Consider the following 16,667-nt stretch of genomic DNA (forward strand, 5'->3'; position numbering starts at 1 on the left):
GTTAAACAGTAGGAAGGGTTCTTACTAGAGACGGCTCTTCTGCCTCCTGGGTCGGAGGGGCGCCGTCGGGCACTGGGGAGGGGCTAGCGGCATTTTCATTGGTCACATCTCCATCTGTCAGTGCATCAAAGGAAGGCAATCCATCCTCATCCACAGGGATGCTGTCCAGCGTTTCTGTAAGAACTGCTAGCAAGTTTGCCTCGCTCTCTTCATCTAGTTTCTGTGGGAGAGGACGAAATAAAAAGAGGAACCAGGTGAGAAAAGGAACAAAACGATGCCTCTGTGTGTGAACAAGCAGACAACACGTAGTTAAACTGGCCCTTGGAACAGCAACCTGCAACAGAATCTCAGACAATGTAATTAGGTACAATAAAATGATCCATTTCTGTTCAAAAGAAATCTCTTTGCACTCATGGCATAATGCGAGTTTACTTTTCTTCCACAATTCTTTCTTCTGTCAGGTGTTAGGAATGGTAAGTGATCACTCAGGGATTGTATTACAGGATGAGCCTAAGATGCTGACACCTAATGCTGGTGTCAGCCCAGGCTGTCCTTTTCTTTTGCTCTTCAACACTGAACACCAGCTAACTGACATGACAAAATTACAGGAATCAGACAGCTAATCAGGACACCAAAACGAATCACCAGAAAAACACTGAAAACTTCATTCACATATACGGTCCAGTGTAAGCAAGAAAGGGTTTCCCTTCCACATTTCTGCAAATCCTTGCTCCAAAATAAAACAGCTTCTTATTCTTGAGTATTCTGGTGTAAGAATAGCCAGCAGCACTCATATGGTAAATGACAGGTTGTTTGGGTTTCTTTTAAAGAAACATATTAGGGAGGTTGCCTTTGAAGTTGTCCTTTCAAATTGTGTCTTTTGAGTGCTCAATACACTATTGTATGCATTTATCAAATTCTGACTGCAATTATAAAAAATAGATTAATTTCTAATCAGAAGTGCCTGTAATGTTAATTTATATCTTATTTCAGCAGCAAGAGTTCTTTTCGTCAAATTGAGTAAATTTAAGCGCCTCCTGATTTTTAATGAAATATAGTCCCTACTGTATATTAAGATACAGATTTTTTGAGTGCTGAGAGTTAGAACTGAGAAATAGAACTGTGTAAAAATCATTATATTTATTTTTCAGAGAGATTGGAAATTGATCTTGACAGATCAATTATCTAGGACTCCTAGGCTGATCCTAGTGCTATTGAAGTAAATGAAAAGCCTTTCACTGATTCAAGTGATATCAAATTGGGAGTTTCTGCACCGGCTTCAGAGCAGCTCATCATGCTCCAGGTCCCCACTGTGAAAAAATTTCAGCTAAGTTCAAATCTCAAAGTAAGAAAGTGAACTAGCAGGACAAATAATACCAGCAAGACAAACAAACAAGCAAAAAAAAGAAGTTAAAAAAAGCAACAGCAAAACATTGCCAAGTTACACTTTGGAAAAAAAAATAATCAAGTGAATCTGGGTATCCCCTTAGCATGACTTTTTTCAGTAATACTTTTATCTAGCAGACTCTGAACAGAGATGATCATAAACCACGCAGATAATTGCTCCTGCTAGGCTTCTCTGCCAAATCACACCTCACAGCTTCTAACATAAAAGCTGTCTTTGAGCTAGAAAGCTAAGGCAGAGCACTGTTCTGGTGCTTACGGCATCATCTCCAAGAAACAAATAAATACTCAGGCAAGCTAATGCTAAGGAGAAGCATTTACTTGAAAGGACAAAAGGCACTTATCCACTGAGAAAAAGTATCCAAAATTTGGTATCAGGTGATTTCCACCATACTAGGGAGACGTGCACACAGCTGTGATAATTCAGTGTGTAGAGAATGAAATTGGCAGAAGGGAGCCAAATGAAACCATGCTCCGAATTCAGCTTTTCACAGCCACTTTCTGAGAGGAAAAGAGAAAAATTACTGTATCACTTCTAGAATAGTAAGAAAAGGCACACTGGGCAAGAAAGTGTGTACCAGTGCTTTTTCCCAATGGCATTTCAAGTCCCCATCCCAAGGTGGTGGGATGAATGGTGTGAGAGCCAGCCCTTGAGCCTAAGGGTGTCCATGGGCTGGTTTGGCTGCCTGACCCCAGCCCTACACCAGGAAAGTTTTCAGCAAGTCCATCTGGTGGGGCACACTGCTGAGCCTTGCAGCTTATAAAGCTGACAATGAAGCTGGAAGCGTTGCTATTTCTAACAGGGAATGCCTCCTTTAATAATAGCATGCCAGAAGAAAACCTGATATTTGCTGTTAGCTGCTCCACTCTCATGCTTTAAACAGACATTCAAGTGCGCTGACATTCAAGAACAGAAAGTTGAGCGGACACTGGTCCTCATCACAGCAATTTCAATTAGTTTTGTACAAGTTTCAACATTCAAACACCCCAGAGAAAGCAGAGGATGTGACAAAGAGGACTCTGTTAAACAATTAATGTCACTTTCCATTATTGCTTCAGTCCCAATTTACAGAGCAAATAAATCAAAGTCACCACAGATGAAGCACACTAGCTGGCTAACACATGTCTATTCACAAACGACATGGCAGCAGGAACACATTAGTCAAGAAAATGACATTGCTAGATAACCTCTTAAAGATTTAACTATGCTATTGCTAAATATTTGTCCTAAATCATTGTTTATAAAGAAACACAATTATTAGATACAGCAGAAATGGTGCTGTGGAGAGATGCAGAGGGAGAGATGGTTGGGTACATTAATGTCTGAACAATAATCACTGAAGCAGCAGCTTCCTCTTTTGCTGTTGCAGTCTGAGTCTTGGTGTTGACAGCACTGGGGAGAAGCAACACCATAGCCAAATGCAGGCTCTTTCACAGTTTCAGCAGTGTCACTGCAGAAGTTCACATTTCAGACTGGCATCCAACCTGCTCGCTGCATGGGCTCGGTGGAACAGGAGGAGCCGAGCACCCCCACCTCTGCCAAGGCCAGAGGATGTGCTGCGTGCTCCCTGGAACTGACTACACCACGTCCTTAACTTCAAGCAGGATCTCACAAGAAGGATTTGCTTCTCTTATAGAAGCAGATCCTAGGTATTTAGACCACCTAAATGAACTACAGTGTGTAAGAAGGACCAGAGGATAATCTCAAATGTAAAGCTGCATGGCAAATGCAATTATTAAACTTTTATGAAAACAATGCATAATGACTCCATGTTGCTAACTTGCCTTTTAAATGCAGAAGCAGTTATGCATCACTTCCAAATCACACTGTTATGTTAGCATGAAGACATTAGGGCCAGATATGTTTTGATCCCTATAATTTTCACCCAGACGAAGGAGGCAAGGAACACAAGTATGCCAATGAATGCACGCACTTCTGTGTTTCTGACAACAGAAATTTCCAGCATATCCAGAATGCCGTTAGCTCTGAAAGGAAATAAAATCTGGCATTTATGTCACTCTTTATGGGTGAATTCAACAGAGGTAAACTGCAAGAACATCAACCAATCCTCAAACATGAGTCCATCTGGGAGTCCAAAGACCATGGAAAGTTTTTAACTGTGCTCTTCTCTGCTTTTACATGTTTTGCTCTAATAATTTAATACTTCTACAGCACTAAAAATAATTCTTTGTCTGAAAACACTGTAATAGTTGTGTAACAATCTAATTGCATTTCTGCCTTCAGTAAAATGTCTCCAGAGATATTCTCTCTTTGGTCAGTGAAATGAGTTGATAATTTACCCACGCAAAGGTATTTAAATCCTCTACCCCTGATGATTCCTTCTCTTTTGCTTATTCTGACTATTGATGGAGCTGGGCTCACCCTGTGGTTAGCATTTTATGTCTGTAATACCTGTTACTTGTCAGCAATCCACAGAGGCCAAAGATTGAGCTGTAACAGAAGCTTGTCCATGCTGTCACTCACAGGCATCCCTTTAGGGTGTATATAGGGAGCAATGCTGTAATTTATCCTTAAATTTTCTTCCTTTAAAAAATCATGCAACATTTTAAAATCTCTGTCATTACCATCAGATTGGGTTAGAGAAAACCTAGGAAAACCTGAAATCCAAAAGTCCATAGGCCCTGACACAACACACCAATGAATGCTGGAGAGAGCTGGCAGACATCATAGTGAGGCTGCTTCTGGTCATCTCTGAAAGGTCATGGAGATCAGGAGAGGTGTCTAAGGACTGCAAGAAAGCAAATGTCACCCCAGTCTTCAAAAATGGCAAGGAGTCATGAGTGGCATCATGAGTGGTGCTCCACAAGGTTCAATATGGGGCCCAGTATTGGCCCACTCAACAACAACGAGGCCAGTCAGCCTCGCCTCGATCCCTAAAAAGGTGATGGAGCACCTCATTTTGGAGGCCACCTATATCCACATGGATGACACAAAGGCAATCAGAGGTAGTCAAGCATGATTTCACTAAAGATAAGTAAATCGTGATTGACCAACCTGACTGCCTTCCATGATGGAAAAACTACCTGGATGGATAAAGGGAGAGCAAGTGGATATTGTCTACCTTGACCTCAGGAAGGCTTTGACACTGTCTCTCACAACATCCTCATAGGGAAACTCAGGAAGTATGGGCTGGATGAGTGGACAATGAGGTGGATTGAGAACTGGCTGAACAGCAGAACCCAGAGGGTGGTAATCAGTGGCATGGGCCTGATTTGAGGCCTGTCACAAGTGGTGTCCCCCAGGATTCAACACTGGGCCCAGTACTGTTTAATTTATTCATCAGTGACTTGGATGAATGTTCAGATGCCTCCTCATAGATGACATAAACTGGGTAGAAGCTTTGGACTGATCCCCCTGAGTGCTGTGCAGCCCTTCAGGAGGACCTGGGCAGGTTTGGGAGATGGGCAGGAAGGGGCCATTTGAAATTCAACAAAGGCAAATGCAGGACCCTGCAGCTGGGGAAGAAAAACCCCAGGGACCAGCACATGCCTGGGGCCAAACTGCTGGAAAGCAGCTCTGCAAAGAAGGACCTGGTGGACACCAAGTGTCCATGAGCCAGCAGTGCCCTTGTGGCCAGGAGGGCCATTGGTGCCCTGGGGTGCATTAGGGAGAGCATTGCCAGCAGGCTGAGGGAGGTGATCCTTCCCCTCTACTCAGCCCTGGTGAAGCTCATCTGGAGTTCTGTGCCCAGTTCTGGGCTCCTCAGGACCAGAGAGACATGGAGCTCCTGGAACAGGCCCAGAGGAGGGTGACAAAGATGCTGAAGGGACTGGAACAGCTCTGTTGTGAGGACAGGCTGAGGGAGCTGGGCCTGTTCAGCCTTGAGAAGACACAGCTGGGAGGGGAGCTCATCAATGTCTGTCAGTACCTGAGGGAGGGTGGCAGGAGCACGGAGCCAGGCTCTGCTCAGGGGGGCCAAGCAACAGGACAAGAGGGAACAGGCAGAAACTGATGCCAAAACTTTCTACCTGAACATGAGGAAGAACTTCTTTACTCTGTGAAGGACAGAGTACTGGAACAGGTTGCCCAGAGAGGCGGTGTAGTTTAGTTTCTGTCACTGGAGACATTCAAGAGCTGTCTGGACACAATCCTGTGCCACATGCTCCAGGATGGCCCTGCTTGAGCAGGGAGATTGGTCCAGCTGACCCTCTGTGGTCCCTTCCAACCCATCTATCTGTGTTTCTGTGATCTCTTCTTGAAAACCCTGAAGCCAGTGTGCAGATGTCCTGAGTCAGGATTATCCTGTAGCTCTTTTCATCAGCACAGGTATGCTGATCCATTCCAGAAGATTATCAAGCCCATCTTTTAGAAAATATTTTTGACATATTAATAGTATCTCCAACATCTTCCCTTTGAGTGACTTCTCCTCTCCCTTTCAATTGTGATTAGTGCGTGCACAACTTTTGCTGACTGTATCTCAAAGAATGAAATCAGCTAATGAATGATGATGCTCTGAAGCTTCTTTACTGACAATTTGAATAGCATATAGGCCCACTGTGATTCATACTGAAAGATCAGGGTCTAAGCTGCATTATTAATCCACAGCCCCAAGGAGCTGGGAGCAGTGGCAGCTGGCCACATCTTTGTAAAAAGCCCAGGAAACTTTGGGACAGATCCACAGCTGGCAGAAGCTGTCACCACTCCAGCAGCCCAGCTTGGTAAGCAATTCAGAGCAGCCAGGTGCACACCAGAACTCACAAGGGATCACCATTTCAACATATTGACTCATTTCTCCTCATCAGCCTAAGAACTATTTATAGCACAATTAACAAAGAAAATATTTTTTTTCCTCCAGGTGAAAATATGAGTGATCTAAAAATACTAATACATTATGGCTCTACCTTCAAACAAACAAAATTGACTTGTGAGCACACCAGGGATTTCCAACAGGACTTAATTCCTTAATTACAAATTTTGGAGTAAGGATGTCCTTAAGATTGTCTTTTCCTTAAGAAACGAGGGGTACAGATTCACCCTTTTTTGCACATAAGGATGCAGAGGCACGAAAAGCTCATTAACACCACTCAGGCCCTGAACACCTCCTGTCAACAAACATGCATGAGTAGGGGCAGATGCTGTCTCAGCACTAGCCCCACAAACCAAGCTTTGGCACAAGAGGATAAGGAGCCACAGGCGGCACAGAAGCATTGGGAGGGTAGGAGGTGTACAGGGATTAGGATGAAGGTTGGTTGGTATTCCTACTCCTGACAGAGAAAAATGAGAATGTAAGTCAAGGACCATGAAAGGGAAGAACTACAGCCCAAGTTTCCCCTCTTCTGGCACAGAAGCAGTCAACCTGCCATGGCATGGCACAGACAGATCTCTCATGTTGATTTTGCTGCCTTTTCCATGCCCTTGCCTTGTCCAAGGCAAGCGCCACCTTTCCCTCAACTTAGAGCTGGCTGTACCCAGGGCCAAAGATGAATTAGTGGTCCAAGTGGTGAATCACTTGCTCCACCTTACCTGCTCACAATGAGTCCCATGCCCTTATATATATGAAGAACTTTCTCAGCTTCTATTTTACTGTTCAATTGCTTTGCAAATGCTTAGGCATCCTGCGTTGTCTTACAGTACAAATTCACATGATGCATTTGCATAAGAACATTTTTCCAAGGTCTGTTAGTCTGGTCCCCAAGAGACACTCCCATAATTGAAATGCTTTAGTCCAGAGCTATCAATTATCTTTAAAAACAAAATGGAGTCCCACTAGGAGAAAATTACAGCCAGATTTCTTTATATGAAGTAGAAATATGGGGATTAATTATCACCACCCCTGTGCAAATGCCTTTAGGGTATGGAAAGGAAACAAGATATTTTCTTTTCTTGAAGGAGGCAGCTATATTCATACTCCTCACATGCACCTGCAGGCAAAGACCACTTGACTCCAGAGCCTGCCTTCTGATTTCAACAGCCCCACTACCCTTCATATGGAATGTTAATATATATCTCAATTGTAGGACCAACCACTTGCCAACATTTACATAAAAGCTTCACTCCAGTTGGATTTCTCTACATATAGACTTGAAGTAATGAGCTGTACAACTACAAAATGTTTCCCCCAAAAATGATATTAAATAAATATTGTGATTCTAGGTATAATATAAATATAAATATTAAACAATTACGATTCATGTACTGCAATGCCTAATTTGCAGAGCTAGGTCCCAAAGGGGCACAAATCCCCAGTATCACTCCTAGGAACATTAGGGCATCACTGGAGGGACCTGCTAAATGTCCACAGGCTGAAGGAGATGGGAGCACCAGTAGCATCCATTTTTCCCCCTCCTCTCTTCAGAGTATAAAAATGGAAGTAAAATAAAATAAAATAAAATAAAATAAAATAAAATAAAATAAAATAAAATAAAATAAAATAAAATAAAATAAAATAAAAGAAATAATTTTCGTCATTATCAGCATGTTGCTTATTTCTCACAAAGTTCTTATGTGCAACTTGGTAACTGAACTCAGATTGCTTTCTCTCTGTGAAATGCTCTCCTGACACTGTAAAACTGTGTCAAGCACTTGGTATTAAAGCATCACAACTCAAAACCACGTGCAGACCACTTGCAAATAGGCTTTTCTTTAAGATCATGTCCTTGGATCACTGGAAGTAATGCTGCCATAGTTCCAGTAAGATAACTACGTTTACAAGTGAAAAATCTAACTTTTCTGCTCTAACCTAAACATGCCAGTTTAAAAAAGCCTACTGAATATTCCTCTACCACAAAGTCACCTTATTCTTATTACTTCAAACAAGTTGTTGCAGTTCAGAAGTTTCCATTACAGCCTGGAAATTAAGTTTATAATAAACTGAACAGCTACTAATTGACTTACTCATCTCATGAACTTGAGGATCAAGCTAGCAACCCATGCTTTACATCTTTTGACCAAAATTCATCCACATTTTGCAAGCCATTTCAATTTGATTTGTGTAAACTGCATCCTTCCCCTCTATCATAATAATCTTTGATTCTGGAGAGAAGATAAAACAAAAAACAATCTGTAAGCAAGCTGCTGTGCTATTGACTATATTAAGGGGACCAATGACAAGATATTGTGCTGGATTCCACTTCAGTGGTATACCAAATATCCAAAATTTATACTAAGTGAAACCACAGAATCTTTGCAAACACAGTCAATTTAACTCAATATCAAAAGGTCACTCTTCAATTTATACTGGATCCTGAGCACAATATTGAGAAAACACTTGAAAAAAAATCATCTTATCATAAGTTTGGACCTCAACATTTTCTGACTATATAGACTAATTTGCTGATTACTAAATAAATGCTCTAACCATGTTTCTTACTGGGTTAGCTCATCAGGGGAGCTTTTTAATTTCTACAGGACTTGACACTGTAAAGGACCTTCACGTTTGTAGCACTGAGGCACACCATGGACTTACTATTGTGCTGCTTTGCCCCGTGCTAGCAAAGTCCACCTGGTCTTTATGGGTGAGGAAATGCAGCACGAAAAGATCTGGCATGTCTTGTCCAGCCCACAATGGGCTAGGTTTGGGCTGAGCTCCACAATGAAGCACAAAACTCTCTCTGTGTTTCTGGTGGGCAAAACCAAGAGCAGGGAAAGTGCAGAAGTGCAAAGGAAAGAAAGTGCCTGATGAAGAGCCACAATGAAAAGAAAGGCTGTAAGTTTTATTTCACAGCACAAGAGTGAAGCCAGAGAAGCTGGTCTGGAGGTGAAGTTTCCTGTCTGCCAGAACTGCTGGGGCCGCATGGGTGGGCAGAGGAGTGAGTGATCTGGGCAAGGGGATGCAGGACAGGTAGCCTGACCTGCATGAGTAGCTCAGCCCAGCATGCAAGAGGTTGGGCAGGCTGTCTATGAGCTCAGCACCCAGAAGATTCGCTATTTGGAGCAGCAAACGGCACCTCTTACCCATCCTCCCTTCCTCACACAGAGACAGTGGCTCAGGCTTGTAACAAGGTCCTGAGCAACAACCCAGACAGGGATTTTTAATTATTATTATGCACCTAAATAATATAGAGGAGGGTAGAGAGTTAAAGATCCTGGGGCCCCAGTCTGAACAAGCTCTAATACGGAGTGGGTACTGTAGGAAGAAGGAAGAAGGGGAAGGCAGGGTACTGCATAAGGTAGGGAAGACATTTGGTACTCTCCTGTTGCAGAGCTTTCAACAACAGTGTCAGCAATATTTCAGTCCAAATAGTCAAGCACTGCTTGCTCAGATTTATTTATTTACTTGATTTATAGTCCATGCCCACACTAATCTCTCTATGCACTGACATAAGATTTTTCAACATTCATATACCTTTGTAAGGCAGCATAGCATATCCTGGAGGAAAAAAAAGCTATATATATTTTGCAGTGATAATTTCACACATGTAACTGATGTAAAAACTTGTTTGTCCTCTTTATCGTGACAAATATCTCTAAGAACTGCACTTGAGTGTCAGTATGGACTCTTCCTTTACCAACAAGAAGCACTATCTTGTCGCTTTTTTTCATTCTTTATCTCAGTGTTGCATTTCCTTGACTTTTAATTATATTGGATATGTCAGGATGTCTATTATCATCCCTACTTCTATCTTGAGATTTATGACTCTAAAGAGATACAAATTTGAAGGTAAAATTGTACATAATATAGCAGAGAAGAGTTTTACACAGATTTTTAAATTTCGTTCATTTACGGGGAGACTAGTTTTGTATAAATGAAACACACACTCAAAAATTCATTTTTAAGCTACAAAAATTCATTTTTAAGCTACTCCTATCTGGTGCTTTTACTGTTAGAAAATTGGAATTTAATTTGACCAGGAAATTAGCATTTGTAAAGTATCAAATTCATTAAACGCTTTTTATGATGTTTTAATTTCTCAGCGTGTTCAGCTTCATCAAGCCTAACACATGCCCATTGAACAGGTATGATAAACACAAGTCACGTCTCACAGGAAGAAAAGCACTGGTTTTCCTTACAGTTGAATCATGAGTGGATGAGTACATCATTAATACATCTGGACTGCCCATCATTTTTTATTGTAATTTAACTGGATGGCAGCTACCTGGTTTGAGATGGTCAGAAGAGTTTACTCAGATACAACACAAAAATTTGTTTACAAGCCTAAAGATTCATTTTCTCTGTATATTTTACCTGTGTAGCTCTACATTATTTTCAGGTGGCACAGCAACGTCCTTCAGTGTCCTCCTTGTTTGTATATACTAGCAGACGTGTTGACTGACACACACACGGCACTTAGAGAGGTGGTTTAGATAGATAAAATAAACCTCAGGTACCTGTACTCTAAATGTCCTGGGCTGAAAGCAATAAAGACTCCTTTATAATGAAGCACCAAATGAGAATGCGCAGATTCCACACTAAGAAACACCCTAGCAGGTATAGGGACAACAGCACAGACCACAGGTGACTTTTGTCAGGCTCTTCAGAGCACCTTCACAGTCCCACAAATATAGAAAGAAAGCCTCTCTCAGCAAGCAAATAAGCCCTCACCTCAAAAAGCAGTGATTGAACAGCGCAACCTGGTAAACCTCTACAACCACCAAGAATACTCTTCAGGATGAGGAGAGGCATCTGAATTTCCCACTGGTTAAACACTTGGCTATGTTACATATCAGTTACATATCTCCTCAATGTTTCATTCAGTGCTAAGACTTTATTGTTCTTTTAACCCAATTTTGTATATGCAAATAGAATGGTAAAGTAGAGATGGATTTTAAAACAGGAAACATTAAAAAAAAAAAAATCACAGAAGAGCTATCTGTTGCAGTCTCCTCTAGGTCGTGTCCACCCTTGGCTTATTTCTAAGTTTCCTGGACTAAGTTTCCTAAGTTTCCCAACTAGTCTTCACAGATCCTATTAATAAAATGGAGTTGACAATAAAATGTAAAACTAATTTGCTAGTTTACATTACCATGTCCATTTCCCCCAGCCAGTCTGGCAGAGTTATGTAGTGCATGCATACTGTGGTGCACACTACAGTTCCCACTGCAGTTGCCTCTCTTCTATTTACTCCTTAGTCAAGACTGAATTTATTGCTCATTCTCTGCTAGTTTTTTAAAAGTCTGCATGTCCCTGATCATGAGCTCTCTATCTGTGTGATGTAAAAGACTGCAATTTTTTTTAGTGAGGCACTCATGTTGTCCAGTCCCTTTTCCACCAGAAATGGCAAAAATCAAACTGGGCATATTTTTTTTATCCTCTTAAAAGATGACACTTAGCAGTCAAGTCCAGATGTACTTACTTACCAATGCCCTACATAACATTGTTAATTAGGCCGTAAGTTCCTTTAGACAGGGACTTTTCTTTATTTGTTCACACAACCCCTTTTATATCTATGTCCTGTTTTACCATTGGGCTTTGAGATGCTGCCACAGCACCTAAAATAAATAATTTGGGGTACTTCTATTTAATCCTGCTGGTAACCAAAAGACAAAGAACTTAGACCCAGATGTTCAGCTGCAGTAAATTAAGGCCTCTCCACAGGTTTTAACAGAGCTATACAGATTTATGCTAGCTAGGGACCTGGTCCTCTGCTCTTAATGTATTTTGATGCTTAAGATGAGAACAGCAGCTCCTACATAGTGTGTCTGCACCACCCTGTCCCAGGACTAAGAGCAGTCCAGCCACAGCCCAGCAAGGGCTAATTGTTCCTCCTTACCAAGTGAGTTTTGCAGCTGAGCACTGCATTGCTATGACTTAGACACTGTTTAAAAGTGGCTTGGGCTCATCTTGCCTACAATGTGGTACATGCTGAGCTTGCATTCCCTATATACACTGACATTATTTGTCCATGTCAAGTGCACCTTCAGTTTAAAAGTTATCCCTGCTGAAGTTAACACAAGTTATACCCTGAGCCTGTGTAGCAGCTAAATGCACAGCCAAAACCCCACAGGATGTGCATAACCCCAAGAATAATAAGAAAATTGAAACCATTTGAATACTAAACCAGAGATGGGATCCTGCAGATCACTGGGTTCAACATGGCTTACATTTTCCTGGCTAAAATAGTCTCCCTTTGTATTGAGATGTTTTTCTCTGCTCTTTCAGCACTCAAATTGATGGCAAATAGAGAGGGGAAGGGAGCTGTAGATTGGAAAGAGCCCGGGATGAGTGTCCAAGCCTTGCTCAGCTGGCTCAGAGGAGTGGGTGGGACCACTCATGTTTAGGAAGCAATGAAATCCTGTTTTGTAAACATACATGGGGATTACACACACGACCAGGGGGTAAGTAGGGGAAAGAAGGGGAGAGAGGAAGAGAAAACAGGGAGACAAGAAAGTAAACATGGTTGCACTTGATTCTACACATGAAGGAGTAGGGGAAAGAACACCCCGCCACAAAGTATTTTAAGTAAAAAAGAGCTAGCTACCTGTAAATGAGCAATACTGCCAAGTCTTACTCACCTGAAGCACCAAAACACCGGAGTGCAATGAGCACCACAATGTTTACAGATGCCTCTGGCCTTGCCCCGTTTTGATGGCAAAGAGTGCTGTAAATCTGAGTGCTGGGGGCACAGGGAGCACAACGCCAACTCCAGCTTGGTTCCCTTGGATTAGAGCAGCACAAACCAAGCATCACCCGGCAAAGCCGGTGGAGTTAAACAAGGACAGATTAATTGTAAGTGAGAAGGAAATCAGGCTCTTTATTTCTGCCCCTCCTTCCTTGAGAAAAACTACATACATTCCTTTTTCTTCAGACACGTCAATAGCAATAGCTTAAACTGCCCTAATCAGGTTTCACCATTGGCAATGCGGAAATGTTTATTTCCATTAGGCTGAGTCTATAAAATCTTCCTTTCATTCCTGCGCTTCTACCATTCCCAAACAGCAAAGCCTGACAATTTAAGTCTCTGACAAGCAAGCTTAATACGAAGACGTTTGGAAAAAAAAAAATCCATACAAAGAAAGCTCTTAAGACAAGATAGGCTGAGCGTTTGCACCACAAATGGTTTGTTTCAGCTATCTCTTTGCCTCCTGTTAGGCGGAAATCAGACAGCTTACTGGCTTAGCTTGTTAGGCCAGGTTAAAGGGATGCAACGCTGAAAGGCTCTTAGAGAAGCTTACCCTTGGACTAAAAATAGCAGGCACTAGAGAATTATCTTAAATACTACCAAACTTGTTCTGCACTGTGAACGCAGATAACTGTAATATGTTTCCATTTTTGGCAGTTTTAGAGCTTTTTTAAGTTATGCTCGCTTTAGCTGACTATTTAATTAGTTTCTGATTCTATTTGCTACTTTTTCTCTCAGAGATATAGCCTGAGGGGTACTTTGCCTATGAATCCTTTGTATTTAGCAGTGTTGCTATTGTTAACATCTAATGAGCTGTTGGATTTGCCAAACACCCAGTATAGGTACAAACGCTTCTTTGAAATATAAAAGTTTAACACACAGCAAATAGCAAATCAAAAGATACTCTAACGCAGCATCCGGACTCTCTCATTGCATGTCTCATCAAAAGAGAACAAAAATAAAAAATCTCCTTTATTACATTTAATTCTGAAATTCAAAAATGCATATTCGAGTGAGACAATTTTAGCTCCTTGTCCGTGACTTTAGAAGAAAACAAAATGATTTTTAGTACCATAAGAAGACTTCTGCATATGACTAAAGCTCCACAGTCTGACATGGATACCCGCCAGCTGAACTGTGGAGTTAGCAGTATTTTCTTTGGAGTAAAACTGCAAGATCCTACAATTTTTAATGAAGCCACCTCATCTTTAAAACACATAAATTGATATTTTGGCGTGTTTTTTAGGCTACAAGCAGTTTCTCTTTAAGCTCTGTTAAGCAGGATACCCATTCATCTGCTCCTCACTGAAAACCATGACAAGGTATCAAATAAAAAAAAAAGAAACTCCAAAGCAAAGCACAAATGTTCTCTGTCCTTACATACATCTCACTCGTGCTACAGCCAGTCTGAAAGACATCACCACAGAAACCAGTCATGCGGTGTAACACCCCTGCTGCTGCTGTTGCCTCGACTTTGCACTTCTGCAGATAACACCACTGTGGGTACTCAGTGTACGAGCTCAGATCAGAACATCACAGGATTGAAGCAGCAAGGGCCCCTGCACACTGATTCCTGCCCACTGCCTTCCACATGATGCCCCCAGTACTACACCAGTCTTGGCAGCCAGATGATTGCTGTAACAGGAGCACCAAATGGAAATTGATTCAGACACACATTTTAGTATGTTTTCAAGTACTTCTTCCCTCCCTTGCAGCTCTTTAATATGAGTAATTTTTAACATTATTTACAAATCTCAACTTGAGTAAGGCCATCTTCTAGACAGAAACTCTGGGCATGGTCAGGCTAAAAGCCATCCATGCAGCTGAACAGAAGTATCTTGCCTTACTGGGCAGATATCACATCCAACTGCCTTGGAGCTGGAAGCCTGTCCCCTCAGACACAATTTTTCTTGGACTTGCTTTTCAGAGTGAGGAATGTTTTTACTTTTAAATAGTGGTGGCATTCACAGATTCCCTCATCAGATATACACCCTGTGTCTTTATAAGCTCACACATAGTGGTATAACCCAGCCACATGTCTTGCAACTGCCATTAAAACCCTCCATATGTCTGCATTTGGGAAGCAAGTTTTCTTTTTGACTAAGGAGTTAAGTTCACAGCCTCTCTGCTGAATAAACAGCATGTCTGTTGTCACCTGGCTGCTGAGCAACTCCTGTCTTTGAAAGTATGCACTCGGTGATTTTAGAGATCTATCTCAGCCTTTCCTTCTGCAGTCATGCAGCAAAAATCATGCTCCATCTTCATTATGATGATTAACACTACTATCCAGCTCCTGCAATTTGAATTTTGAAGTAGTATTCTAGCACTACCAAGGAAACACCCCCATTGCACTGAATGATCTCCAGTCACATATCAGGGGAAAGTATCTGCAGAAAGTACTCACAGTTCAAACAGACAAGATCAAGAAAGGAGGATTATAATCCATGCTTTACAGAAGGGGATTTGATGCTCACAGATTAGTCAGCTTCTCCAGGCCACAGTGCCTGTAGGCCATAGTCATGGTGGGAGAGCAGGGCTACAGCGAGCAACACTACCACTGCCTTCCAAGCAGGGCACATTTCACCAACAACAACAATGCACACATTCCCCATCCCTAAGTACTTTCAGTTGAACTTCTAGTTGTCAGAAGAAGACTGAAAAACTGGTTGTCAAGAGTGTTGGAGTCACAGTCCACAGCTAAGAAGAAGTTTATTTTGTACATTCACAGAACTTGGTGAGTTTGCCATTTTTTGTACAGAAAATGACACTATAATATTTGGTCACTTAAAACTAGCATTCCAGAATGGAAATTTCTAGACAAAGTTGACACAGAGAGAGTAGTGAACAGACACACAGAATAAGGCTGGTAAGATATAACTCTATCAGAAAGACAAAGGTATCTCTATGATGCAGTGGATGTTAGGGAGAACATCAGGGCTACAGCAAAAGAGACAAGTTTGGACCACTGGAAAAGACACAGTCATGACTGAGTTCAAAAGTGAGCATGGAGGCCATCCATTTTAACATGAAGAGCCAGGCCAATCCCCTAAAATGCAGGAGGAAGAGGCTATAATAGAACAGCAACTCAGTAAGTCTCTTGGAAAAACAAAGGGCCCACAAACATATTGCTTGAGTGAGGCCTTCTCTTTGCATAACTTACATTACACCAGAAAACATCCAAAGCCTGTGAGGTAAGTCTTTACCTGTAAAGATAATCACACACACTTGTTTGTCCCAAGGAAGGATATGAAGGAGAAAGTGAACTGACGATTCGGCAGAGCTTTCATCTTGGAAGATTCCCAAATTACTACAAAGCTATGTAGGAAAATATTTTACTTTAGACTTGGATGGCCCTTGGAATCAAAAATAATCACAAAAGCAGTTCTTGTTGCTCCCCACCAGGCTGCCATGATGGCAGCTGTACTGAATAAGGCTCCCAAGCTGCAGAGCCGACAGGAGGGCAGAGCATGGGGTGTCTGCAATGTGCCAGACAGAAAAAGACAGAAAGAAAAAAGCTGTTGTGTTACTACCTTGTTTTTTACTGTATACTCTTTCCATTCTTTTCTTTGCTAGTGAAGAGACTACACTTTCTTGCTACAGTAGCAGCTCAAGATCAGGGATCTGCTGCCAGGAACCTTTGGAGCTGACAGCCTGGGATGCAGCACTCCTTCACAGATTTTCGTATGTAAGCCTGTGTCATCTACCACAGCCTGCAAAAGGTCATTATGAAGTCCAAAGAAAGT

General features: G+C 41.8%; 1 protein-coding gene across 1 annotated transcript in view; it reads right to left on the reverse strand.

The window, feature by feature from the left end:
* PPARGC1A (PPARG coactivator 1 alpha) overlaps positions 1-16,667 on the reverse strand; it is a 68,742-nt gene that overhangs the window by 32,777 nt on the left and 19,298 nt on the right. The window contains exon 3 of the mRNA XM_058803956.1: positions 26-220. Within this exon, the coding sequence (XP_058659939.1) occupies positions 26-220 (195 nt within the window). The remainder of the gene's footprint in view (positions 1-25; positions 221-16,667) is intronic.

The sequence above is a fragment of the Ammospiza caudacuta genome, chromosome 4, assembly GCF_027887145.1.
Source record: "Ammospiza caudacuta isolate bAmmCau1 chromosome 4, bAmmCau1.pri, whole genome shotgun sequence".
Lineage (NCBI taxonomy): Eukaryota > Metazoa > Chordata > Aves > Passeriformes > Passerellidae > Ammospiza > Ammospiza caudacuta.